Source organism: Pleurodeles waltl, chromosome 1_2 (assembly GCF_031143425.1).
Source record: "Pleurodeles waltl isolate 20211129_DDA chromosome 1_2, aPleWal1.hap1.20221129, whole genome shotgun sequence".
Taxonomy (NCBI): Eukaryota; Metazoa; Chordata; class Amphibia; order Caudata; family Salamandridae; genus Pleurodeles; species Pleurodeles waltl.
The window spans coordinates 182,738,715-182,766,686 of NC_090437.1; the positions used below are offsets into that span (position 1 = coordinate 182,738,715).

The 27,972-nt window shown below is 49.6% G+C and overlaps 1 protein-coding gene across 1 annotated transcript in view; it reads left to right on the forward strand.

The window, feature by feature from the left end:
* SMU1 (SMU1 DNA replication regulator and spliceosomal factor) overlaps positions 1 to 27,972 on the forward strand; it is a 415,488-nt gene that overhangs the window by 316,150 nt on the left and 71,366 nt on the right. The window contains exon 10 of the mRNA XM_069237463.1: positions 20,323 to 20,490. Within this exon, the coding sequence (XP_069093564.1) occupies positions 20,323 to 20,490 (168 nt within the window). The remainder of the gene's footprint in view (positions 1 to 20,322; positions 20,491 to 27,972) is intronic.

Sequence of the window (27,972 nt, forward strand, 5' to 3'; positions counted from 1 at the left end):
CAGAAGGTGTCAGATCTTGCTCAAGATCCTCCCTGTCTGCAGTGTCTAATGCCAGACCTGGGATTGCTGCCAGGTAGTGCGCTATAGTCTCCTGGTCTGCAAGGGGTTGGATGCTATAGAAACGCACATAGTATTGTGCAGATTCTCTCCTATTTGTACTTCTGTGTCATATGTTCCCCCTCGTCTGATCTAATCGACTATGTATATCTGGCCTCCTGTTCTTTCTTGCTAAGCCATGGCAGTATTTTCTCCACTGTATCCCCTGTTTCGTATAAACTGTCATGTTTGGCACGTTTGTGTTTCATGGTCAGGGACTGCGACAGGTCTCTTTATTCCACTTGTAGGGACTTAATCTGCCACTTTGGAAGGGTGTAAGGAAATGCCTCCTTGGCATGGTTGCCCCCTGACTTTTTGCCTTTGCTGATGCTATGTTTACAATTGAAAGTGTGCTGAGGCCTGCTAACCAGGCCCCAGCACCAGTGTTCTTTCCCTAACCTGTACTTTTGTATCCACAATTGGCAGACCCTGGCATCCAGATAAGTCCCTTGTAACTGGTACTTCTAGTACCAAGGGCCCTGATGCCAAGGAAGGTCTCTAAGGGCTGCAGCATGTCTTATGCCACCCTGGAGACCTCTCACTCAGCACAGACACACTGCTTACCAGCTTGTGTGTGCTAGTGAGAACAAAATGAGTAAGTCGACATGGCACTCCCCTCAGGGTGCCATGCCAGCCTCTCACTGCCTATGCAGTATAGGTAAGACACCCCTCTAGCAGGCCTTACAGCCCTAAGGCAGGGTGCACTATACCATAGGTGAGGGTACCAGTGCATGAGCACTGTACCCCTACAGTGTCTAAGCAAAACCTTAGACATTGTAAGTGCAGGGTAGCCACAAGAGTATATGGTCTGGGAGTCTGTTTTACACAAACTCCACAGCACCATAATGGCTACACTGAAAACTGGGAAGTTTGGTATCAAACTTCTCAGCACAATAAATGCACACTGATGCCAGTGTACATTTTATTGCAAAATACACCCCAGAGGGCACCTTAGAGGTTCCCCCTGAAACTTAACCGACTATCTGTGTAGGCTGACTAGTTCCAGCAGCCTGCCACACTAGAGACATGTTGCTGGCCTCATGGGGAGAATGCCTTTGTCACTCTGAGGCCAGTAACAAAGCCTGCACTGGGTGGAGATGCTAACACCTCCCCCAGGCAGGAGCTGTAACACCTGGCGGTGAGCCTCAAAGGCTCACCCCTTTGTCACAGCACCGCAGGACACTCCAGCTAGTGGAGTTGCCCGCCCCCTCCGGCCCCGGCCCCCACTTTTGGCGGCAAGGCCGGAGAAAATAATGAGAATAACAAGGAGGAGTCACTGGCCAGTCAGGACAGCCCCTAAGGTGTCCTGAGCTGAGGTGACTCTAACTTTTAGAAATCCTCCATCTTGCAGATGGAGGATTCCCCCAATAGGATTAGGGATGTGACCCCCTCCCCTTGGGAGGAGGCACAAAGAGGGTGTACCCACCCTCAGGGCTAGTAGCCATTGGCTACTAACCCCCCAGACCTAAACACGCCCTTAAATTTAGTATTTAAGGGCTCCCCTGAACCTAAGAATTTAGATTCCTGCGACAACAAGAAGGACTGCCTAGCTGAAAACCCCTGCAGAGGAAGACCAGAAGACAACAACTGCCTTGGCTCCAGAAACTCACCGGCCTGTCTCCTGCCTTCCAAAGAACTCTGCTCCAGCGACGCCTTCCAAAGGGACCAGCGACCTCTGCATCCTCTGAGGACTGCCCTGCTTCGACGACGACAAGAAACTCCCGAGGACAGCGGACCTGCTCCAAAAAGACTGCAACTTTATCCAAAGGAGCAGCTTAAAGAACCCTGCAATCTCCCCGCAAGAAGCGTGAGACTTGCAACACTGCACCCGGCGACCCCGACTCGGCTGGTGGAGAACCAACCCCTCAGGGAGGACCCCCGGACTACTCTACGACTGTGAGTACCAAAACCTGTCCCCCCTGAGCCCCCACAGCGCCGCCTGCAGAGGGAATCCCGAGGCTTCCCCTGACCGCGACTCTCTGAAACCTAAGTCCCGACGCCTGGAAAAGACCCTGCACCCGCAGCCCCCAGGACCTGAAGGACCGGACTTTCACTGCAGAAGTGACCCCCAGGAGTCCCTCTCCCTTGCCCAAGTGGAGGTTTCCCCGAGGAAGCCCCCCCTTGCCTGCCTGCAGCGCTGAAGAGATCCCTTGATCTCTCATTGACTTCCATTGCGAACCCGACGCTTGTTCTAACACTGCACCCGGCCGCCCCCGCGCCGCTGAGGGTGAAATTTCTGTGTGGGCTTGTGTCCCCCCCCCCTGGTGCCCTACAAAACCCCCCTGGTCTGCCCTCCGAAGACGCGGGTACTTACCTGCCTGCAGACTGGAACCGGGGCACCCCCTTCTCTCCATTGAAGCCTATGCGTTTTGGGCACCACTTTGAACTCTGCACCTGACCGGCCCTGAGCTGCTGGTGTGGTAACTTTGGGGTTGCTTGAACCCCCAACGGTGGGCTACCTTGGACCAAGAACTGAACCCTGTAAGTGTCTTACTTACCTGGTAAAACTAACAAAAACTTACCTCCCCCAGGAACTGTGAAAATTGCACTAAGTGTCCACTTTTGAAATAGCTATTTGTGATTAACTTGAAAAGTATACATGCAATTGAAATGATTCAAAGTTCCTAATGTACTTACCTGCAATACCTTTCAAACAAGATATTACATGTTAATTTGAACCTGTGGTTCTTAAAATAAACTAAGAAAAGATATTTTTCTATAACAAAACCTATTGGCTGGATTTGTCTCTGAGTGTGTGTACCTCATTTATTGTCTATGTGTATGTACAACAAATGCTTAACACTACTCCTTGGATAAGCCTACTGCTCGACCACACTACCACAAAATAGAGCATTAGTATTATCTCTTTTTACCACTATTTTACCTCTAAGGGGAACCCTTGGACTCTGTGCATGCTATTCCTTACTTTGAAATAGCACATACAGAGCCAACTTCCTACAAAGGGAGTCAGTGGTTTTCCCTGGAGAACCCTCTAGTTGCAAAATCTGTGCTTCAAGGTTTTCTAAATCCTTAGTGTCCCTTTTCTTTCTGAGTGCTACTGAATTTTGTGCTCTGTCTTGCATGACATTCTTCTAGGCCTCCCACAGTACCACCTTGAAGGTGATGGAGTGTTGATTTTCAGCAAAATACAGTTTTCTCAGTTCAGAGTGTCCATGCCACTTACCTGTCTTTAAAATCCCATGCATTCAGTCTCCAGCCTACAGTCGTTCTGTCTCTAATGGGCCCTAGCTTGGCCAGCAAGGGTGAGTGGTCCGATAGGCCTTTTGCTTGGTAACTCACCCTTTGTATATCTCTGGACCCTTGTGTGGACACTAGACAATAATAGCGCAAATATACAATGTGGGCCCCGGAAAAGTATGAATGTTGTCAGGTGTGTCGACCTCCACACGTCTGTCAGTAACAACCCTTCCACAAAGTGTGCTAGTGCAGTTGGTTGTACGGCGGTGGTCTGTGAATGCGTTTGGTAAAGACCAGTGTCCGTTACTTCATTGAAGTCCCTGCCCAGGATGTGTGGGGGAGGATAGAGTGGTACGTATGTCTGTAATTTCAGCTAGGGTGGAGGATTGAAGTCTTGGCGGTGGGTATACTCAACACACCATCATCTCCCTTCAACCTCTGTGACCATGTACACTCACAAACTTGCCCCCTGGGTCTGTCCATGTCTTAACCACCTGGAATGGAGGATTTCTTTTTGCCAATATGGCCACTCCACGAGCCCCCTTAGTGAAACATGCGTGGGCCAGAGTGTAGTATGCTTCAAGCCCCATGAAATAGCAATTCGTTCCTTGATAGTGTGTCTCCTGGAGGAGGACCAAGTCCGGGCTGTTGTCTCTTTATGTACTACCTCACTAACTCTTTTAATCTTGCTGCCCAGCCCGTTGATGATCCATGTGAGGACCGTAATGGAATGAGTGTAAGGTTTACCACCGTATGTCATTGTGAGGTGCAATTTGTGTATTTTGTCATTGGTTTCCACCCTGTTCCACATGGCCCCAACATGTGTATTTTGAGTCCCCGCAAAAGTTAAAAAAAAAAAAAAAAAAAAAACAGGTAACACGTATCCCAACTATCCCTCCTTGGTCATTACAGGATGGATGTATTCAGATTCTGAGTGAGGGGCGTCAGTGAGGTCTTCTGGAGCAGCGGGGTTGCCTTTCCCCGAGCCCTGTTAGGATTTCTTCCCTGAATGTGAATCCAAGGAGATGTTCAGATTGTATGTCTGTCGAGTGCTAGGCAGTCGAAGTTTAGGAAACGGGCTATCACTGGTCTTGATGGGGGCGTTGGCCATTGCCTGGCACTCAGGGGACGGTGTGCTCTTCCCGGGACCGTATGAATCTGACCTGGTGTGTGGTGGGTACCCAAGGTACTTACACCTTATTCCAGGTATCCCCTCTTAGGGAAGTATAGGCAATGTCTAGAAGTCAGGCTGTCTTGAGGTAGCTGTGGATGAGCAGCCAAAGGCTTATCTAGGAGACATTCAAAACTCATGCAATACCACTGTAGTCACAACGCACTTACACACATGAAAGAAAACACTCAGTTGTACAAAAATTAAATAAAGGTACTTTATTTTTGGCACAGATTATCACAAAATACTAGACAGGGGACCCACCCTTAGGAGGTAAGTAATACACTAAATATACACACTAGCAATACGAAATAGGCATATAAAAGGTTAGAAAACAGTTTAAACAGTAATAACCAGTAGTGACCCTAGGCAGTCACTCCCCATTCCATTGTTCAGTTTCACACCAGAGACGGGACTGGGGGTAGAGGGGTGGGGGTCCCTGAACCAGTGTGGACTGGTATATGTACGGAGGGCACTAAATGTGCCCTTCAAAGCAAACCAGTGGCTTGGGGAGACTACCTCTCCCAAGCCAGTCACACCTATTTCCAAAAGGAGAGGGTGTTACCTCCCTCTCCCAAAGGAAATCCTTTGTTCTGCCTTGTAGGGCTTGATCAGAGCAAGCAGCAGGAGGGCAGAAACTTGTCTGAGGGGTGACAGCAGCTGGGCTGCCCAAGAAACCCTTTAAGACTGGTGGTATCAGTGCTGGGGGTCCTCTAAGGAGCCCCCAGAGTGCATGGAATCATACTTTCAATACTTGCAATAGTATTGGGGTATGATTCCGACATGTTTGATACCAAACATGCCCAGGTTCGGAGTTACCATTATGTAGCTGGACATAAGTAGTGACCTGGGTCCAGTACAAAGGAAAAATGGCTTCCCCACACTTACGAAGTCCTGTGTAATGGAGCTGGCATTCATAGGCACACCTCTGCTCATGCAGGGGTGCCCTCACACACAGGTACCTGCGCTCTGGGCTATGAGAGCCTACCATTGGGTTGACTTACAGTGACCTGGTGCAGTGACCTGTGATGAAAGGGTGCATGCACCTTTTCACGCAGGCTGCAATGGCAGGCCTGCAGACACATTTTGCATCGGCTCCCATGGGTGGCACAATACATACTGCAGCCTATGGGGAACCCCTGATGCCCCAATGCCCTGGGTACCTAAGTACCAAATACTGGAGACTTATATGGGGGCACCAGTATGCCAATTGTGAGGTGTGCTAAGTCCTAAGCAACCAAATTTAGAAGGAGAGAGCACAGCCACTAGGGTACTGGTTAGCAGGATCCCAGTAAATACAGTCAAAACACACAGTCGGCAGGCACCCCCAGAGGACCTCCAGCATTGCTCCTACTAGTCTTCTGGGGTTTTCCAAGCAGCCTGAGCTTCTGCCACCCATCAGACAGGATCCTGCCCTCCTGCTGCTTGAGCAGCTCAGGCAGGGGAAGGCAGAACAAAGGATTACCTGTGGGAGAGGGAGGTAACCTCTCCCTTGGAAATAGGTGTTACATGGCTTGGAAGGGGTAGCCTCCCCGAGCCACCGGTATGCTTTGAAGGGCACATTTTGTGCCCTCCTTGCATAAACCGGTTTGCACCAGTCCAGGGACCCCCCCCGATCCCTGCTCTGGCACGAAACTGGACAATGGAAAGGGGAGTGGCCAGAGCTCCTCCACTTGATTCTGCCATCTTAAATCCAAAGTGGGCTAAGGCCCCTGGGAGCATCTGAGTGGCCAGGTCAGGCAGTTGACGTCACAGCCCTCTCCTGAAAGGTGACTAATCCCCCTTCCTGGGCTATTTAGGGTCTCCCTTTTGGGTGGATCCTCAGATTCGATGTGCCAGATTCCATCCGGACTCCTCTGCATCGTTTACTTCATCTTCTGGCCACCGGGACTGCAACTGGACCCTCCAGGAACCGACAATCTGCAACTCCAGCGACGACCCCGCTCTGCAACACTATTTCTCTGGCTCCTTCCAGCAACTGCAACATTTCCCTGGCTGTGCATCCTCTGAGGGTGACGAGTCCTCAGTCTGCACCAGAAGTAAGAAGGATTTTCCCTTGCGGTGAAAGAGTCACTCCCCTGCATCCGCAGACACCAACTGCAACGATGACCGGCTGCATGGACCCTCTCTCCTCTGGAACTGCATGGATCCTGCATCAAAGGTGGTGGTTTAGAGTGGTTCCCTGGGTCCTCTCTACCAGCTGTCCAACTTGGAAGACGGTAAGCCCTTGCAAGTCCTTGCAGGATAGAGTACCCCTGGCCCTGCGACTCTAGCAGCTACCAAGGTTTGTTTGTTCCTACTCAAAGGAATCCTCAGGCTGGGTGTAGCCCCAGCCTCCAGCCATCCTTCCTGCAAAGGACAGTCTCCTGCCTGCTGCTCCAGCGACGTTGGGCTCCTCTTCAGGTGTGCTGAGTGGGCCTCACTGCATCTCCTGTGCCTGCTGCCTGTGGTTCGCCTTTGGGGGGCTGCCTCCTCTTCTTGTGACTCCCCCAGCTGCTGAGGTTCACCTCGCATTCCCCTCCTTGGATCGAGTCCCCTGGGCCTTGCTGGTCTTGCAAAACATTCTTCTCCGCCAAGGCTTGTTGGTGGTTTTCCAGCACCACTGACTGACTGCATCACGACCTCCGACTTGAGCTCTCGTTTGCATCACTTCTGGAACTCCTTTTCTGCTCCTGTGCTGCACTGCTGACTTTCTTCATCCACTGTCCTGGTCCTGCATCCTCAGAAGGGTGGGTAGTGGCTCCTAGCACAGCCGGACAATCCAACTCGAACTGGACTTGGTCCCCTTCTTTTGCAGGTCCTGTTCTGTCAGGATCCACCTTTTGGTTTCTTCCAATCTTTTCGGGGTCTTGCACAGTCCTTTTCCAAAGATTCTCCTTTGGGTGTAGGGACAAACCAGGTACTTAGTGGTCACTATGGGAGGGGTGGGAGGGTACCCTGGTACTTACCTTTTGGGGTTCCTAGTTTCTCCAGCTCCCCTCTACTGATTCCACTTCCTTGAGTGGGGGACTGCCTTTCACATTCCACTTTCTTAGTATATGGTTTGGTCTCCCACTAGGGCCTTCACTATTTTGTATTGTTTTCACTATTTGCTATTGCTTTCTCTGCTAATCACGGACTTCTAATGTGTACATAATAGTGTGTTTAGGCAATACTCCAATAGGAGATAAGTATTCAGTCTTTCAGTATTTGTGTTACTGTAATAAAGTACCTTTATTTTTATAACAGTGTGTGGTCCTTTCATGTGTGTAAGTGCTGTGTGACTGTAGTGGTATTGCGTAAGCTTTGCATGTCTCCTAGACAAGTCTTGGCTGCTCCTCCACAGCTTCCTAGACACTGCCCACACCTCGCTTACAGGGGATACCTCGACCTTGTATAATGTGATAACTCCGTAGGTGCTCACCACACACCACGCCAGCTTCCTACACTGAGGTTCACCCAGGTCTCCCCTCCTTGGGTCAAATCCCCTAGACCTTACTGGTCCTCTTTAGCCTTGCAGACCTTCATTCCCTTCCCCTTCTCTTACATTTGTCAATGCTTGTTGGTGGTTTATCAGCACAACTAACCGACTGCATCTCGACCGCCGACGTGGGACATCACTTGCATCACTTCTGATTCTCCACTTCAGCTCCTGTGCTGCACTCTGGACCTTCTTTGTCCACTGTCGACCTGGTCCTGCATCAACAGAAGGGTGGGTAGGGACTCCTGTCACAACTGGACACTCCAATTTGAACTGGAGTTGGTCTCCTTCCTTTGCAGGTCCTCTTCTGTCAGGGTCCACTTTTGGGTTCTTCCAGTCTTATTTGGGTCTTGCACAATCCTTTTCCAAAGTCCTCCTGTTGGTTTTGGGGAAAACCGGGTACTTACCTCTTCGCTGGTCAGTGGGGGTCATTCTGGTACTCACCTCCTGGGACTCCTAGTTCCTCCATCTCCCTTCTACCTATTCCACTTCCTTGGATGTAGGGACTGCCTTTCACATTCCACTTTTTTTTTTTTTTTTTTTTTTGTATATGGTCTTGTCCTCCCCAAGGGCCCTCACTATTTGCTATTACTTCTACCAGTGCCAATTGCTTTCTATGCTATTTACTGATTGCTAATGTGTATATAATAGTGTGTTTACTTATCTCCATTTGGGAGTTTACCTATTCAGTATTCCAGTATTTGTGTTACTATAATAAAGTACCTTTATTTTTGTAACACTGTGTTTTTCTTTCATGTGTGTAAGTCCTGTGTGACTATAGTGGTACTGCATATGCTTTGCATGTCACCTAGATAAATCTTAGCTGCTCATCCACAGCTACCTCTAGAGAGCCCTGGCTTCCTAGACGCAGTGCCTACACTTCACTGATAGGGGATACCGGGACCTAGTATAAGGTGATAACACCATAGGTGCTCACCACACACCAGGCAGTTTCCTGCAGCATGCCCATGCTAGGCAGCCCACACCCCTACAAATAAGGTTTTCTGCCCTCCCATCCCCCCTTAGCCTCCCCATGGCGAGGGAGGGTCGGGGGGAAAATTTACCTAAAAATAATATCAATCTGTCCCCGGGGGTGGGGGACAAAAAACAGCCAAAGGGAATTCCCAAATATTGGGAGCAGCCCTTGCCTAAGGGGCTGCTCCCAAAACAAAATTCCTTGTGTCTAGTGGGGTGGATCCCTGCTTGGGGGTGGCCTCCTTGGGTGATCCCTAAGCAAGGATCCAGTTGGGACAGGTACCATTGGAAATGGGAGATTCTCCCCTTTCCAATGATACGTCTGCCGTGTGCTTTGGTGCTTGGGGATCTGAGATAACCCCGCGAGAACCAAAGCAGTGAAGGTGAAATTAGCAGATTGGCTCATTTCAGTTTCAGAGTAAAGACGTCAGCACAGTCGTAATTATACAGGGGAAAAAAAAACACATATCAATCCATCTCCCTTAATCCTTCTGCATAGAGTGGGCTCCCGTCAGATCACCTAGAATAAGCAGTGTACCTCTCACGAGAATGAACCCAGCTCCCAATAGGATAAGCCCGTACTGTGTACCCTCCTGGTCACCCATGATACCTAAACATAGGTTCACTTTCAATCCACCTTATCTGCCCCATGAAGCCTCTGGGTGTTTACTATTTACACCAGGTGTGGAGCCAGCAATCAAAAGATGACTGTACCATCTTAATGTCTGATTGGACTGCAAAAGGTGACCATTTCTTTGAACCATATGAAAGATAGCACCACAGTAATACTAAAGTTAAAGATAAGGAATGTGTTTTTTCACTGCAGCACGACTCCATCTGATGCTTAGAATATCATACTGTCTCCATTTATATGGCAGCATCTCAGTAATGTAAGACACTGACTGTAGGAAGTTGGCTCTGTATGTGCTATTTCAAAGTAAGGAATAGCATGCACAGAGTCCAAGGGTTCCCCTTAGAGGTAAAATAGTGGTAAAAATAGATAATACTAATGCTCTATTTTGTGGTAGTGTGGTCGAGCAGTAGGCTTATCCAAGGAGTAGTGTTAAGCACTTGTTGTACATACACATAGACAATAAATGAGGTACACACACTCAGAGACAAATCCAGCCAATAGGTTTTTATATAGAAAAATATCTTTTCTTAGTTTATTTTAAGAACCACAGGTTCAAATTTAACATGTAATATCTTGTTCGAAAGGTATTGCAGGTAAGTACTTTAGGAACTTCAAATCATCAAAATTGCATGTATACTTTTCAGGTTATTGTCAAATAGCTGTTTCAAAAGTGGACACTTAGTGCAATTTTCACAGTTCCTGGGGGAGGTAAGTTTTTGTTAGTTTTACCAGGTAAGTAGGACACTTACAGGGTTCAGTTCTTGGTCCAAGGTAGCCCACCGTTGGGGGTTCAGAGCAACCCCAAAGTCACCACACCAGCAGCTCAGGGCCGGTCAGGTGCAGAGTTCAAAGTGGTGCCCAAAACACATAGGCTAGAATGGAGAGAAGGGGGTGCCCCGGTTCCGATCTGCTTGCAGGTAAGTACCCGCGTCTTCGGAGGGCAGACCAGAGGGGTTTTGTAGGGCACCGGGGGGGACACAAGTTGACACAGAAATTTCACCCTCAGCAGCGCGGGGGCGGCCGGGTGCAGTGTAGAAACAAGCGTCGGGTTTGTAATGGAAGTCAATGGGAGATCTAGGGATCTCTTCAGCGCTGCAGGCAGGCAAGGGGGGGATTCCTCGGGGAAACCTCCACTTGGGCGAGGGAGAGGGACTCCTGGGGGTCACTCCTCCAGTGAAAGTCCGGTCCTTCAGGTCCTGGGGGCTGCGGGTGCAGGGTCTCTCCCAGGCGTCGGGACTTTAGGTTCAAAGAGTCGCGGTCAGGGGAAGCCTCGGGATTCCCTCTGCAGGCGGCGCTGTGGGGGACAGGTTTTGGTACTCACAGTATCAGAGTAGTCCTGGGGTCCCTCCTGAGGTGTTGGATCGCCACCAGCCGAGTCGGGGTCGCCGGGTGCAGTGTGGCAAGTCTCACGCTTCTTGCGGGGAGCTTGCAGGGTTCTTTAAAGCTGCTGGAAACAAAGTTGCAGCTTTTCTTTGGAGCAGGTCCGCTGTCCTCGGGAGTTTCTTGTCTTTTCGAAGCAGGGGCAGTCCTCAGAGGATGTCGAGGTCGCTGGTCCCTTTGGAAGGCGTCGCTGGAGCAGGATCTTTGGAAGGCAGGAGACAGGCCGGTGAGTTTCTGGAGCCAAGGCAGTTGTCGTCTTCTGGTCTTCCGCTGCAGGGGTTTTCAGCTAGGCAGTCCTTCTTCTTGTAGTTGCAGGAATCTAATTTTCTAGGGTTCAGGGTAGCCCTTAAATACTAAATTTAAGGGCGTGTTTAGGTCTGGGGGGTTAGTAGCCAATGGCTACTAGCCCTGAGGGTGGGTACACCCTCTTTGTGCCTCCTCCCAAGGGGAGGGGGTCACAATCCTAACCCTATTGGGGGAATCCTCCATCTGCAAGATGGAGGATTTCTAAAAGTTAGAGTCACCTCAGCTCAGGACACCTTAGGGGCTGTCCTGACTGGCCAGTGACTCCTCCTTGTTATTCTCATTATTTTCTCCGGCCTTGCCGCCAAAAGTGGGGCCTGGCCGGAGGGGGCGGGCAACTCCACTAGCTGGAGTGTCCTGCTGGGTTGGCACAAAGGAGGTGAGCCTTTGAGGCTCACCGCCAGGTGTGACAATTCCTGCCTGGGAGAGGTGTTAGCATCTCCACCCAGTGCAGGCTTTGTTACTGGCCTCAGAGTGACAAAGGCACTCTCCCCATGGGGCCAGCAACATGTCTCGGTTTGTGGCAGGCTGCTAAAACTAGTCAGCCTACACAGATAGTCGGTTAAGTTTCAGGGGGCACCTCTAAGGTGCCCTCTGTGGTGTATTTTACAATAAAATGTACACTGGCATCAGTGTGCATTTATTGTGCTGAGAAGTTTGATACCAAACTTCCCAGTTTTCAGTGTAGCCATTATGGTGCTGTGGAGTTCGTGTTTGACATACTCCCAGACCATATACTCTTATGGCTACCCTGCACTTACAATGTCTAAGGTTTTATTTAGACACTGTAGGGGTACCATGCTCATGCACTGGTACCCTCACCTATGGTATAGTGCACCCTGCCTTAGGGCTGTAAGGCCTGCTAGAGGGGTGTCTTACCTATACTGCATAGGCAGTGAGAGGCTGGCATGGCACCCTGAGGGGAGTGCCATGTCGACTTACTCGTTTTGTCCTCACTAGCACACACAAGCTGGCAAGCAGTGTGTCTGTGCAGAGTGAGAGGTCTCCAGGGTGGCATAAGACATGCTGCAGCCCTTAGAGACCTTCCTTGGCATCAGGGCCCTTGGTACTAGAAGTACCAGTTACAAGGGACTTATCTGGATGCCAGGGTCTGCCAATTGTGGATACAAAAGTACAGGTTAGGGAAAGAACACTGGTGCTGGGGCCTGGTTAGCAGGCCTCAGCACACTTTCAATTGTAAACATAGCATCAGCAAAGGCAAAAAGTCAGGGGGCAACCATGCCAAGGAGGCATTTCCTTACACAACCCCCCCCCAAACGAAAGAGGATGAGACTAACCTTTCCCAAGAGAGTCTTCATTTTCTAAGTGGAAGAACCTGGAAAGGCCATCTGCATTGGCATGGGCAGTCCCAGGTCTGTGTTCCACTATAAAGTCCATTCCCTGTAGGGAGATGGACCACCTCAACAGTTTAGGATTTTCACCTTTCATTTGCATCAGCCATTTGAGAGGTCTGTGGTCAGTTTGAACTAGGAAGTGAGTCCCAAAGAGGTATGGTCTCAGCTTCTTCAGGGACCAAACCACAGCAAAGGCCTCCCTCTCAATGGCACTCCAACGCTGCTCCCTGGGGAGTAACCTCCTGCTAATGAAAGCAACAGGTTGGTCAAGGCCATCATCATTGGTTTGGGACAAAACTGCCCCTATCCCATGTTCAGAGGCATCAGTCTGCACAATGAACTGCTTAGAATAATCTGGAGCTTTGAGAACTGGTGCTGAGCACATTGCCTGTTTCAGGGTGTCAAAGGCCTGTTGGCATTCCACAGTCCAGTTCACTTTCTTGGGCATTTTCTTGGAGGTGAGTTCAGTGAGGGCTGTCACAATGGATCCATATCCCTTCACAAACCTCCTGTAATACCCAGTCAAGCCAAGGAATGCCCTGACTTGAGTCTGGGTTTTTGGAGCTACCCAGTCCAGAATAGTCTGGATCTTGGGTTGGAGTGGCTGAACTTGGCCTCCACCTACAAGGTGTCCCAAGTAAACCACAGTTCCCTGCCCTATCTGGCATTTGGATGCCTTGATAGAGAGGCCTGCAGATTGCAGAGCCTTCAAAACCTTCCTCAGGTGGACCAGGTGATCCTGCCAGGTGGAGCTAAAGACAGCAATATCATCAAGATAAGCTGTGCTAAAGGACTCCAAGCCAGCAAGGACTTGATTCACCAACCTTTGGAAGGTGGCAGGGGCATTCTTTAAACCAAAGGGCATAACAGTAAACTGATAATGCCCATCAGGTGTGGAGAATGCTGTCTTTTCTTTTGCTCCAGGTGCCATTTTTATTTGCCAGTACCCTGCTGTCAAGTCAAAGGTACTTAGAAATTTGGCAGCACCTAATTTATCAATGAGCTCATCAGCTCTTGGAATTGGATGAGCATCTGTCTTGGTGACAGAATTGAGCCCTCTGTAGTCCACACAAAACCTCATCTCTTTCTTTCCATCTGTGGTGTGAGGTTTGGGGACTAAGACCACTGGGCTAGCCCAGGGGCTGTCAGAGCGCTCAATGACTCCCAATTCCAGCATCTTGTGGACTTCCACCTTGATGCTTTCCTTAACATGGTCAGACTGTCTAAAGATTTTGTTCTTGACAGGCATGCTGTCTCCTGTGTCCACCTCATGGGTACACAGGTGTGTCTGACCAGGGGTTAAGGAGAAGAGTTCAGGAAACTGTTGTAGGACTCTCCTACAATCAGCTTGCTGTTGGCCAGAGAGGGTGTCTGAGTAGATCACTCCATCTACTGTGCCATCTTTTGGGTCTGATGACAGAAGATCAGGGAGAGGTTCACTCTCTGCCTCCTGATCCTCATCTGTTACCATCAACAGATTGACATCAGCCCTGTCGTGGAAGAGCTTAAGGCGGTTTACATGGATCACCCTCTTGGGGCTCCTGCTTGTGCCCAGGTCCACCAAGTAGGTGACCTGACTCTTCCTCTCTAGTACTGGGTAAGGGCCACTCCATTTGTCCTGGAGTGCCCTGGGAGCCACAGGCTCCAGAACCCAGACTTTCTGCCCTGGTTGGAACTCAACCAGTGCAGCCTTTTGGTCATACCAAAACTTCTGGAGCTGTTGGCTGGCCTCAAGGTTTTTGGTTGCCTTTTCCATGTACTCTGCCATTCTAGAGCGAAGGCCAAGTACATAGTCCACTATGTCCTGTTTAGGCTCATGGAGAGGTCTCTCCCAGCCTTCTTTAACAAGGGCAAGTGGTCCCCTTACAGGATGACCAAACAGAAGTTCAAAGGGTGAGAACCCTACTCCCTTCTGTGGTACCTCCCTGTAAGCGAAAAGCAGACATGGCAGGAGGACATCCCATCTCCTTTTGAGTTTTTCTGGGAGCCCCATGATCATGCCTTTTAATGTCTTGTTGAATCTCTCAACCAAGCCATTAGTTTGTGGATGGTATGGTGTAGTGAATTTATAAGTCACTCCACACTCATTCCACATGTGCTTTAGGTATGCTGACATGAAGTTGGTACCTCTGTCAGACACCACCTCCTTAGGGAAACCCACTCTGGTAAAGATACCAATGAGGGCCTTGGCTACTGCAGGGGCAGTAGTCGACCTAAGGGGAATAGCTTCAGGATACCTGGTAGCATGATCCACTACTACCAGGATATACATATTTCCTGAGGCTGTGGGAGGTTCCAGTGGACCAACTATGTCCACACCCACTCTTTCAAAGGGCACCCCCACCACTGGAAGTGGAATGAGGGGGGCCTTTGGATGCCCACCTGTCTTACCACTGGCTTGACAGGTGGGGCAGGAGAGGCAAAACTCCTTAACCATGTTGGACATATTGGGCCAGTAGAAGTGGTTGACTAACCTCTCCCACGTCTTGGTTTGTCCCAAATGTCCAGCAAGGGGAATGTCATGGGCCAATGTTAGGATGAACTCTCTGAACAGCTGAGGCACTACCACTCTCCTAGTGGCACCAGGTTTGGGGTCTCTGGCCTCAGTGTACAGGAGCCCATCTTCCCAATAGACCCTATGTGTTCCATTTTTCTTGCCTTTGGACTCTTCAGCAGCTTGCTGCCTAAGGCCTTCAAGAGAGGGACAGGTTTCTTGTCCCTTACACAGCTCTTCCCTTGAGGGTCCCCCTGGGCCTAAGAGCTCAACCTGGTAAGGTTCAAGCTCCAAAGGCTCAGTTCCCTCAGAGGGCAGAACATCTTCCTGAGAAGAGAGGTTCCCTTTCTTTTGCTGTGTTGCAGTTGGTTTCCCAACTGACTTTCCTTTCCTCTTGGTAGGCTGGGCCATTCTTCCAGACTCCAGCTCTACTTGTTCACCCTGTGCCTTGCATTGTGCTCTTGTTTTCACACACACCAGTTCAGGGATACCCAGCATTGCTGCATGGGTTTTTAGTTCTACCTCAGCCCATGCTGAGGACTCCAGGTCATTTCCAAGCAGACAGTCCACTGGGATATTTGAGGAGACCACCACCTGTTTCAGGCCATTGACCCCTCCCCATTCTAAAGTAACCATTGCCATGGGATGTACTTTTCTCTGATTGTCAGCGTTGGTGACTGTGTAAGTTTTTCCAGTCAGGTATTGGCCAGGGGAAACCAGTTTCTCTGTCACCATGGTGACACTGGCACCTGTATCCCTCAGGCCCTCTATTCTAGTCCCATTAATTAAGAGTTGCTGTCTGTATTTTTGCATGTTAGGCGGCCAGACAGCTAGTGTGGCTAAATCCACCCCACCCTCAGAAACTAGAGTAGCTTCAGTGTGGACCCTGATTTGCTCTGGGCACACTGTTGATCCCACTTGGAGACTAGCCATACCAGTGTTACCTGGATGGGAGTTTGGAGTGGAACCTTTCTTGGGACAGGCCTTGTCTCCAGTTTGGTGTCCATGCTGTTTACAGCTATGACACCAGGCCTTTTTGGGATCAAAGTTTTTACCCTTGTACCCATTGTTTTGTGAAGAGGCTCTGGGCCCACCCTCCTGTGCAGGTTTTTGGGGGCCTGTAGAAGACTCTTTACTATTTTTAGTTTTGGTTGTCTCATCACCCTTCTGCTGGGGAGTCTTTGTGACCCCTTTCTTTTGGTCACCCCCTGTTGAAGTCTTGGACACCCTTGTCTTGACCCAATGGTCCGCCTTCTTTCCCAATTCTTGGGGAGAAATTGGTCCTAGGTCTACCAGATGCTGATGCAGTTTATCATTGAAACAATTACTTAACAGGTGTTCTTTCACAAATAAATTGTACAGCCCATCATAATTACTTACACCACTGCCTTGAATCCAACCATCTAGTGTTTTCACTGAGTAGTCAACAAAGTCAACCCAGGTCTGGCTCGAGGATTTTTGAGCCCCCCTGAACCTAATCCTGTACTCCTCAGTGGAGAATCCAAAGCCCTCAATCAGGGTACCCTTCATGAGGTCATAAGATTCTGCATCTTGTCCAGAGAGTGTGAGGAGTCTATCCCTACACTTTCCTGTGAACATTTCCCAAAGGAGAGCACCCCAGTGAGATCTGTTCACTTTTCTGGTTACACAAGCCCTCTCAAAAGCTGTGAACCATTTGGTGATGTCATCACCATCTTCATATTTAGTTACAATCCCTTTGGGGATTTTCAACATGTCAGGAGAATCTCTGACCCTATTTATGTTGCTGCCACCATTGATGGGTCCTAGGCCCATCTCTTGTCTTTCCCTCTCTATGGCTAGGATCTGTCTTTCCAAAGCCAATCTTTTGGCCATCCTGGCTAACTGGATGTCCTCTTCACTGGGGCTATCCTCAGTGATTTCAGAGGTGTTGGTCTCTCCTGTGAGGGAACCAGCATCTCTGACTATTATTTTAGGAGTCAGGGTTTGAGGGACCCTGTTCTCCCTAGATAGGACTGGTAGGGGGGAATTGTCCTCCAAGTCACTATCCTCTTCCTCTGAGTTGCCACCCTCAGAGGGGTTGGCCTTTTCAAACTCTGCCAAAAGCTCCTGGAGCTGTATTTTGGTAGGTTTGGGGCCCATTGTTATTTTCTTTAGTTTACAGAGTGACCTTAGCTCTCTCATCTGTAGATGGAGGTAAGGTGTGGTGTCGAGTTCCACCACATTCACATCTGTGCTAGACATTTTGCTTCTAAAAGTTGGGATACTTTTTAAGAATCTACAACTAGTTCTAGGTTCTAATTCAAACTTTTACAAACTTTTAAACTCTAAAAGAAATGCTAAACAGGATCTAACACAAGGCCCTAGCAGGTCTTTTAAGAATTTAGAAAACTTTTCAAATTGCAAAAATCAATTTCTAATGACAATTTTGGAATTTGTCGTGTGATCAGGTATTGGCTGAGTAGTCCAGCAAATGCAAAGTCTTGTACCCCACCGCTGATCCACCAATGTAGGAAGTTGGCTCTGTATGTGCTATTTCAAAGTAAGGAATAGCATGCACAGAGTCCAAGGGTTCCCCTTAGAGGTAAAATAGTGGTAAAAATAGATAATACTAATGCTCTATTTTGTGGTAGTGTGGTCGAGCAGTAGGCTTATCCAAGGAGTAGTGTTAAGCACTTGTTGTACATACACATAGACAATAAATGAGGTACACACACTCAGAGACAAATCCAGCCAATAGGTTTTTATATAGAAAAATATCTTTTCTTAGTTTATTTTAAGAACCACAGGTTCAAATTTAACATGTAATATCTTGTTCGAAAGGTATTGCAGGTAAGTACTTTAGGAACTTCAAATCATCAAAATTGCATGTATACTTTTCAGGTTATTGTCAAATAGCTGTTTCAAAAGTGGACACTTAGTGCAATTTTCACAGTTCCTGGGGGAGGTAAGTTTTTGTTAGTTTTACCAGGTAAGTAGGACACTTACAGGGTTCAGTTCTTGGTCCAAGGTAGCCCACCGTTGGGGGTTCAGAGCAACCCCAAAGTCACCACACCAGCAGCTCAGGGCCGGTCAGGTGCAGAGTTCAAAGTGGTGCCCAAAACACATAGGCTAGAATGGAGAGAAGGGGGTGCCCCGGTTCCGATCTGCTTGCAGGTAAGTACCCGCGTCTTCGGAGGGCAGACCAGAGGGGTTTTGTAGGGCACCGGGGGGGACACAAGTTGACACAGAAATTTCACCCTCAGCAGCGCGGGGGCGGCCGGGTGCAGTGTAGAAACAAGCGTCGGGTTTGTAATGGAAGTCAATGGGAGATCTAGGGATCTCTTCAGCGCTGCAGGCAGGCAAGGGGGGGATTCCTCGGGGAAACCTCCACTTGGGCGAGGGAGAGGGACTCCTGGGGGTCACTCCTCCAGTGAAAGTCCGGTCCTTCAGGTCCTGGGGGCTGCGGGTGCAGGGTCTCTCCCAGGCGTCGGGACTTTAGGTTCAAAGAGTCGCGGTCAGGGGAAGCCTCGGGATTCCCTCTGCAGGCGGCGCTGTGGGGGACAGGTTTTGGTACTCACAGTATCAGAGTAGTCCTGGGGTCCCTCCTGAGGTGTTGGATCGCCACCAGCCGAGTCGGGGTCGCCGGGTGCAGTGTGGCAAGTCTCACGCTTCTTGCGGGGAGCTTGCAGGGTTCTTTAAAGCTGCTGGAAACAAAGTTGCAGCTTTTCTTTGGAGCAGGTCCGCTGTCCTCGGGAGTTTCTTGTCTTTTCGAAGCAGGGGCAGTCCTCAGAGGATGTCGAGGTCGCTGGTCCCTTTGGAAGGCGTCGCTGGAGCAGGATCTTTGGAAGGCAGGAGACAGGCCGGTGAGTTTCTGGAGCCAAGGCAGTTGTCGTCTTCTGGTCTTCCGCTGCAGGGGTTTTCAGCTAGGCAGTCCTTCTTCTTGTAGTTGCAGGAATCTAATTTTCTAGGGTTCAGGGTAGCCCTTAAATACTAAATTTAAGGGCGTGTTTAGGTCTGGGGGGTTAGTAGCCAATGGCTACTAGCCCTGAGGGTGGGTACACCCTCTTTGTGCCTCCTCCCAAGGGGAGGGGGTCACAATCCTAACCCTATTGGGGGAATCCTCCATCTGCAAGATGGAGGATTTCTAAAAGTTAGAGTCACCTCAGCTCAGGACACCTTAGGGGCTGTCCTGACTGGCCAGTGACTCCTCCTTGTTATTCTCATTATTTTCTCCGGCCTTGCCGCCAAAAGTGGGGCCTGGCCGGAGGGGGCGGGCAACTCCACTAGCTGGAGTGTCCTGCTGGGTTGGCACAAAGGAGGTGAGCCTTTGAGGCTCACCGCCAGGTGTGACAATTCCTGCCTGGGAGAGGTGTTAGCATCTCCACCCAGTGCAGGCTTTGTTACTGGCCTCAGAGTGACAAAGGCACTCTCCCCATGGGGCCAGCAACATGTCTCGGTTTGTGGCAGGCTGCTAAAACTAGTCAGCCTACACAGATAGTCGGTTAAGTTTCAGGGGGCACCTCTAAGGTGCCCTCTGTGGTGTATTTTACAATAAAATGTACACTGGCATCAGTGTGCATTTATTGTGCTGAGAAGTTTGATACCAAACTTCCCAGTTTTCAGTGTAGCCATTATGGTGCTGTGGAGTTCGTGTTTGACATACTCCCAGACCATATACTCTTATGGCTACCCTGCACTTACAATGTCTAAGGTTTTATTTAGACACTGTAGGGGTACCATGCTCATGCACTGGTACCCTCACCTATGGTATAGTGCACCCTGCCTTAGGGCTGTAAGGCCTGCTAGAGGGGTGTCTTACCTATACTGCATAGGCAGTGAGAGGCTGGCATGGCACCCTGAGGGGAGTGCCATGTCGACTTACTCGTTTTGTCCTCACTAGCACACACAAGCTGGCAAGCAGTGTGTCTGTGCAGAGTGAGAGGTCTCCAGGGTGGCATAAGACATGCTGCAGCCCTTAGAGACCTTCCTTGGCATCAGGGCCCTTGGTACTAGAAGTACCAGTTACAAGGGACTTATCTGGATGCCAGGGTCTGCCAATTGTGGATACAAAAGTACAGGTTAGGGAAAGAACACTGGTGCTGGGGCCTGGTTAGCAGGCCTCAGCACACTTTCAATTGTAAACATAGCATCAGCAAAGGCAAAAAGTCAGGGGGCAACCATGCCAAGGAGGCATTTCCTTACACTGACTTTTGTAGAGCTCATTGTATTTGCTATAAGTTCCTAGATTTACACTAAATTAATTTGGTGATCTGCTTTTATTTTCTGAAATCACAGATCTGGAACATGAAGACAACTGAATGCAGCAGCACCTTCAAATCCCTGGGAAGCACTGCAGGGACAGACATCACAGTTAACAATGTAGTGCTGTTGCCGAAAAATCCAGAGCACTTTGTTGTGTGTAACCGGTCAAACACAGTGGTTATCATGAACATGCAAGGACAGGTACGTGACTGACCATATACTATGCCTGAGATGCCATATTCATAAATGGACCGAGCAATATTAGGAATGTAATTTGCGTGTCTGTCCCGTTATGCCTTACAAAATGCATTTCTTCATCTTGGGGTATTCATCATAATGCATAACCTCAGAATCCAGCCATTCACGTTTGATTTTGGCCTAGACTAGAAAAAATGAATGGTAAAACAATATTAATTTCACCTCTGGCAATACAGTCTCTATCCCTTTATAACAAGAGCATTCTCCAGCAGAGTTCCTAACCCTGAAAATAGTAGAAGCGTCTATTTCAATTTAACATTTGTGATGATGGGCTTTCTTTTGGTTTAGATTTCTTGCCAGAATGCCTCTATTTTATTGTTGCAAGTTTTATGCTAGTTCCAAGAAGTATTTCATTGCTCCTGATCACATTTCCTCTGCTTTGTAGTCCAGATACCAATTTTCTTTTCATACGGATTGACTCTGAATATGTAACTCTGTGCTTTTGTCTTGCCTATTTAATTCCCACTGTATCAAGGGCTGTGACTTGTGATAGCAGCTAGTATGGATTTTCATTATGTTTACTAGTGGCGTCAAGTAGCCTTCATGTAGCCTTCTCCCAGTGAGCTATTTATTTATTGTTTGTTTTTTTGCAGTACTGCATAATAAAATAACCTTTGAACATGAGAAGGAAAAGCATTATTACAGACTTCCCTGCTGTCAATGAATTTAATAACCTCTGTATGCCCATATTCTCAGGCATGACTAGTTGCATTGACATAGAGCATGTTGAGGCACATTTATTGTAGGCTTGTGTCCAGCACCTGGGACCACTCCTTTTTATTGCTGTGTATGTGGAGCTTTGTTGTCTCCTAGATACCCCTAGATACCCCTATAGGTTGCCACTCCATAGGTGTACACCATAAACTGAGCCAGCCTCCTACAAGGGGTGAATATGGAACCAGAGGGAAGGGAGGATACATGCAAGGGGAGAAAGAGCTGGAGAATAGTCAGATGGGGCTTACAAAGCACATTGAAACTGCTAGCGGGGAACGAGGCACATATCATTTTTGAGGGAAGATGTTACAGTGGGGCAGTCTGGAGGAAGCAATGAAGTAGTGTGTGGGGTGTCGGGAATTAAAGCAGGGGAACAGAGACTGTAGAGGAGGAAAGAGAGGAACCCTGAGGGACAGTAGGGCATCCTAAGCGTGCGAGAAAAGAGGGAGATAGCAGAAAGAGGGTGCTTTTACAAAAGAGGGGCAGAGGAAGTGTCTGAAGAGGATAGCCAGTAAGAGGAGAGTGCAGAAGAAGCATGCAAGGAGAAGAAGCCTGCGTGGGAGGTAACCCGTGAGGGGAGAGGGGAAGGTGGAGGGTCAGGAAGTGCCTGTATCAAGGGCTGTGACTTGTGATAGCAGCTAGTATGGATTTTCATTATGTTTACGAGTGGCGTCAAGTAGCCTTCATGTAGCCTTCTCCCAGTGAGCTATTTATTTATTGTTTGTTTTTTTGCAGTACTGCATAATAAAATAACCTTTGAACATGAGAAGGAAAAGCATTATTACAGACTTCCCTGCTGTCAATGAATTTAATAACCTCTGTATGCCCATATTCTCAGGCATGACTAGTTGCATTGACATAGAGCATGTTGAGGCACATTTATTGTAGGCTTGTGTCCAGCACCTGTGACCACTCCTTTTTATTGCTGTGTATGTGGAGCTTTGTTGTCTCCTAGATACGTCTTGGCTGCTCATCCACAGCTACCTATAGAGAGCCTGGCTTCTAAACACTGCCTACACTTCACTAAGAGGGGATACCTGGACCTGGTATAAGGTGTAAGTACCTTAGGTGCCCACCACACACCAGGCCAGCTTCCTACATTCTGTAATAAAATATCCTTTATTTTTACAACCCTTTTGTACTTCTTTCTTCTGAGAGTGTTACTATCGGACTACTGTGGCAATCCAAGTGCTTTATATTCCTCCTGGATAAGCCTGAGCTGCTCGCTTCAGCTACCCCTAGAGAGCTTTTAGTATCTGGACACCTATTCGCCATCACTCAGGGGCAGCTCCTCCATTAGGATGGAGGAGCGTCACCCCCTCCAGCAGCTGCAGTCCTTTTACCAAAAAACTATAATAAACTGTTTATTATCATTTTTTGGTACCAGGACGGACCATGGGGGTGAAGAGCAGTGAGAGGGAGTGCCCAGCACTCCCCCTCAGAGACCTTGTTTGTTTGGCTGGCCTTCTCGGGCTGGCCAAACACACATGCGCAGTAGGCTCTCTCCAGCCCAGCAACACAGTTGCCGGGCTGGAGAGAGGTTGCACAGACTGGGAGCGCCCTGGCTGGGCACTCCCAGCCAATCCTGACACTGCTTTGAGCAGGGTCACGATCTGCTGCAGGGCAGACTGGGAGCCTGTGCCTGCAGCGAGGAGGCAGAGGAGTGAAGCGGCATGCAGGGTTAAGGTAAGTGTGTTTTTTTTTGTTTGTTTTTTTATTTCTCCTCCCGCTCCCACCCCCATGCGCCATCCTGCCCCTTCTGCGTACCGTGAGCCACTCCTGCTATCACTAAGGGTTGCCTGGACTCAGTATAGGTTGCCACTCCATAGGTGTACACCATAAACTGAGCCAGCCTCCTACAAGGGGTGAATATGGAACCAGAGGGAAGGGAGGATACATGCAAGGGGAGAAAGAGCTGGAGAATAGTCAGATGGGGCTTGCAAAGCACATTGAAACTGCTAGCGGGGAACGAGGCACATATCATTTTTGAGGGAAGATGTTACAGTGGGGCAGTCTGGAGGAAGCAATGAAGTAGTGTGTGGGGTGTCGGGAATTAAAGCAGGGGAACAGAGACTGTAGAGGAGGAAAGAGAGGAACCCTGAGGGACAGTAGGGCATCCTAAGCGTGCGAGAAAAGAGGGAGATAGCATAAAGAGGGTGCTTTTACAAAAGAGGGGCAGAGGAAGTGTGAAGAGGATAGCCAGTAAGAGGAGAGTGCAGAAGAAGCATGCAAGGAGAAGAAGCCTGCTTGGGAGGTAACCCCAGAGGGGAAGGTGGAGGGTCAGGAAGTGCGGTGGTGGAAGAGGCAGCGCATGCACTGTACAGCAGGGAGCACTGGGGACATCTGGCAGGCCCTGGGGAGTGGGGAATTAGCAGGCAGTGGCCAAGTCCTGAGCTGGGTGTGTGCAGGAAGAGTCGTCAGTAGGCAGCTCTTAGAGCGGCCAAGGCTCGGGCTATTCTCCAGGTTGCTGTGGGTTCTGCGACTCAGCTAAGTGAGTGTAGGAAGTTGGCTCTGTATGTGCTATTTCAAAGTAAGGAATAGCATGCACAGAGTCCAAGGGTTCCTGTAGGAAGTTGGCTCTGTATGCACTATTTCAAAGTAAGGAATAGTATGCACAGAGTCCAAGGGTTCCCCTTAGAGGTAAGATAGTGGCAAAAAGAGATAATACTAATGCTCTATTTTGTGGTAGTGTGGTCGAGCAGTAGGCCCATCCAAGGAGTAGTGTTAAGCATTTGTTGTACATACACATAGACAATAAATGAGGTACACACACTCAGAGACAAATCCAGCCAATAGGTTTTTATATAGAAAAATATCTTTTCTTAGTTTATTTTAAGAACCACAGGTTCAAATTCTACATGTAATATCTCATTCGAAAGGTATTGCAGGTAAGTACTTTAGGAACTTCAAATCATCAAAATTGCATGTATACTTTTCAAGTTATTCACAAATAGCTGTTTTAAAAGTGGACACTTAGTGCAATTTTCACAGTTCCTAGGGGAGGTAAGTATTTGTTAGGTTAACCAGGTAAGTAAGACACTTACAGGGCTTAGTTCTTGGTCCAAGGTAGCCCACCGTTGGGGGTTCAGAGCAACCCCAAAGTCACCACACCAGCAGCTCAGGGCCGGTCAGGTGCAGAGTTCAAAGTGGTGCCCAAAACACATAGGCTAGAATGGAGAGAGGGGGGTGCCCCGGTTCCGGTCTGCTTGCAGGTAAGTACCCGCGTCTTCGGAGGGCAGACCAGGGGGGTTTTGTAGGGCACCGGGGGGGACACAAGTCCACACAGAAATTTCACCCTCAGCAGCGCGGGGGCGGCCGGGTGCAGTGTAGAAACAAGCGTCGGGTTTGTAATGGAAGTCAATGGGAGATCTCGGGATCTCTTCAGCGCTGCAGGCAGGCAAGGGGGGGGTTCCTCGGGGAAACCTCCACTTGGGCAAGGGAGAGGGACTCCTGGGGGTCACTTCTCCAGTGAAAGTCCGGTCCTTCAGGTCCTGGGGGCTGCGGGTGCAGGGTCTCTCCCAGGCGTCGGGACTTTAGGTTCAAAGAGTCGCGGTCAGGGGAAGCCTCGGGATTCCCTCTGCAGGCGGCGCTGTGGGGGCTCAGGGGGGACAGGTTTTGGTACTCACAGTATCAGAGTAGTCCTGGGGTCCCTCCTGAGGTGTTGGATCGCCACCAGCCGAGTCGGGGTCGCCGGGTGCAGTGTTGCAAGTCTCACGCTTCTTGCGGGGAGCTTGCAGGGTTCTTTAAAGTTGCTGGAAACAAAGTTGCAGCTTTTCTTGGAGCAGGTCCGCTGTCCTCGGGAGTTTCTTGTCTTTTCGAAGCAGGGGCAGTCCTCAGAGGATGTCGAGGTCGCTGGTCCCTTTGGAAGGCGTCGCTGGAGCAGGATCTTTGGAAGGCAGGAGACAGGCCGGTGAGTTTCTGGAGCCAAGGCAGTTGTCGTCTTCTGGTCTTCCGCTGCAGGGGTTTTCAGCTGGGCAGTCCTTCTTCTTGTAGTTGCAGGAATCTAATTTTCTAGGGTTCAGGGTAGCCCTTAAATACTAAATTTAAGGGCGTGTTTAGGTCTGGGGGTTTAGTAGCCAATGGCTACTAGCCCTGAGGGTGGGTACACCCTCTTTGTGCCTCCTCCCAAGGGGAGGGGGACACAATCCTAACCCTATTGGGGGAATCCTCCATCTGCAAGATGGAGGATTTCTAAAAGTTAGTCACCTCAGCTCAGGACACCTTAGGGGCTGTCCTGACTGGCCAGTGACTCCTCCTTGTTGCTTTCTTTGTTCCCTCCAGCCTTGCCGCCAAAAGTGGGGGCCGTGGCCGGAGGGGGCGGGCAACTCCACTAAGCTGGAGTGCCCTGCTGGGCTGTGACAAAGGGGTGAGCCTTTGAGGCTCACCGCCAGGTGTCACAGCTCCTGCCTGGGGGAGGTGTTAGCATCTCCACCCAGTGCAGGCTTTGTTACTGGCCTCAGAGTGACAAAGGCACTCTCCCCATGGGGCCAGCAACATGTCTCTAGTGTGGCAGGCTGCTGGAACCAGTCAGCCTACACAGCTAGTTGGTTAAGTTTCAGGGGGCACCTCTAAGGTGCCCTCTGTGGTGTATTTTACAATAAAATGTACACTGGCATCAGTGTGCATTTATTGTGCTGAGAAGTTTGATACCAAACTTCCCAGTTTTCAGTGTAGCCATTATGGTGCTGTGGAGTTCGTGTTTGACAAACTCCCAGACCATATACTCTTATGGCTACCCTGCACTTACAATGTCTAAGGTTTTGTTTAGACACTGTAGGGGCACAGTGCTCATGCACTGGTACCCTCACATATGGTATAGTGCACCCTGCCTTAGGGCTGTGTCTTACCTATACTGCATAGGCAGTGAGAGGCTGGCATGGCACCCTGAGGGGAGTGCCATGTCGACTTACTCATTTTGTTCTCACTAGCACACACAGGCTTGTAAGCAGTGTGTCTGTGCTGAGTGAGGGGTCTCTAGGGTGGCATAAGACATGCTGCAGCCCTTAGAGACCTTCCTTGGTATCAGGGCCCATGGTACTAGAAGTACCAGTTACAAGGGACTTATCTGAATGCCAGGGTGTGCCAATTGTGGATACAATGGTACATTTTAGGTGAAGGAACACTGGTGCTGGGGCCTGGTTAGCAGGGTCCCAGCACACTTCTCAGTCAAGTCAGCATCAGTATCAGGCAAAAAGTGGGGGGTAACTGCAACAGGGAGCCATTTCTTTACACAAGCCCCCCCCAGCCTACAGGCCAGGAGACTCAGCCCAAGCTGGGAGAGTCTTCCTAGTCTGTCAGGCGAGGAAGAGTAGGAGAAATAGGCTGGTTAGTTGCAGGGCCTACTCTGCCTTACATCCTTCTGTTCAGGTCATTCCCTTTGGGGAACTGACCCACTTCCACAGTGATAGGACCTAGTCTGAATTGCCTCTTGTCTGCCTCTTCAATGTCTCCACCCATTCTTTCTATTTTGGTCTTAGAGGTATCCACCTCTGCTAACCTTATCTTGGCCAGGGTTACCCCTAGCTTACCCAGAGAGGTTACCCAGAGCTGGAGTAACCCCACCATGACCAATAGGGTCAGGGGGCCTAACTTGCTATTTGGCATGGGGTCAGCCCACCATGCTAAGGATAGTGCAGCCATAAAGGCTAACACCCAGCAGAGGCCACTGACAGCTGTCAGTGCCCAGAACCACACCTTTAGCTCTTCACCTAAAAGGGAAGGGGCTAAGTTACAGGCTTCTTTGGGTTCAGGTTGCCTGTCTGCTGTATTAGAGTGGGGGGTTACCACATCTTGTAGTAAACACCCTTCTTCCACTCTTTCTTCTGTTAGCTGAGGAGCCACCCACTCAGGTTTAACAGTTGCCTGACTAGCCAGGACTTCTTGTGGGTCAGGTTGGACTTTATCAGGGCCATTTTTGGAGTTCTCCCCTACTGGAGCAAAATCTCCTTGGCTTGCTGTAACCTTGGCTAAAGGTTGTCCACCCTTCCTACTCTGTTTTCTTTTCTTCTTCTTCTGGGGCCTGCTTGCATTTACTGCAGAGGCAGGACTTCCAGAATCCTTGGGAGAGGACTGGCACTGGACCAGTTTCTCTCTTGGGCTCCGACTAACCTCTGGGTAGTCATTTCCAAGGAGACAATCAAGGGGGAGGTCTGTACTGACTACTACCCTTCTCCAGCTAAGAGTGCCACCCACTTCTATGGGCACTAAAGCCACAGGCCTCTTAGTGACCCTGTCTAGGCTAACTCTTACCCTGGCAGTCTCACCTGGGATGTACTGGTTTGAGAGCACCAGCCTGTCATGCACAATAGTGTGACTGGCACAAGTGTCTCTCAGGGCAGTGGTTGGGATTCCATTCACCAGTAGGTGGTGGAAGTGTCTACTTCCCTCTGGAATCTCCAACTCACCTGTTGGGCCCTGTTTCCAGTTGAAGGCTAGGAAGACCTCCTCATCTGAGGAGTCATCTCCCATGGCTACACTGGTTACCCCAGGAATTTTGTTCTGGGGTTTGTTTTTGGGACAAGAAGTGTCCTTGGTGTGGTGCCCAGACTGTTTACAGTTGTGGCACCATGCCTTAGTGGCATCCCAGTTCTTACCCTGGTACCCACCTTTGTTTTGGGTTGTGTCCTGGGGCCCACCCACCTGTTCTGGTTTTTGGGGGCCTACAGAGGACTCTTTTTCTTTGTTTCTAGTGTTACCCACTTTCTCCTGGGG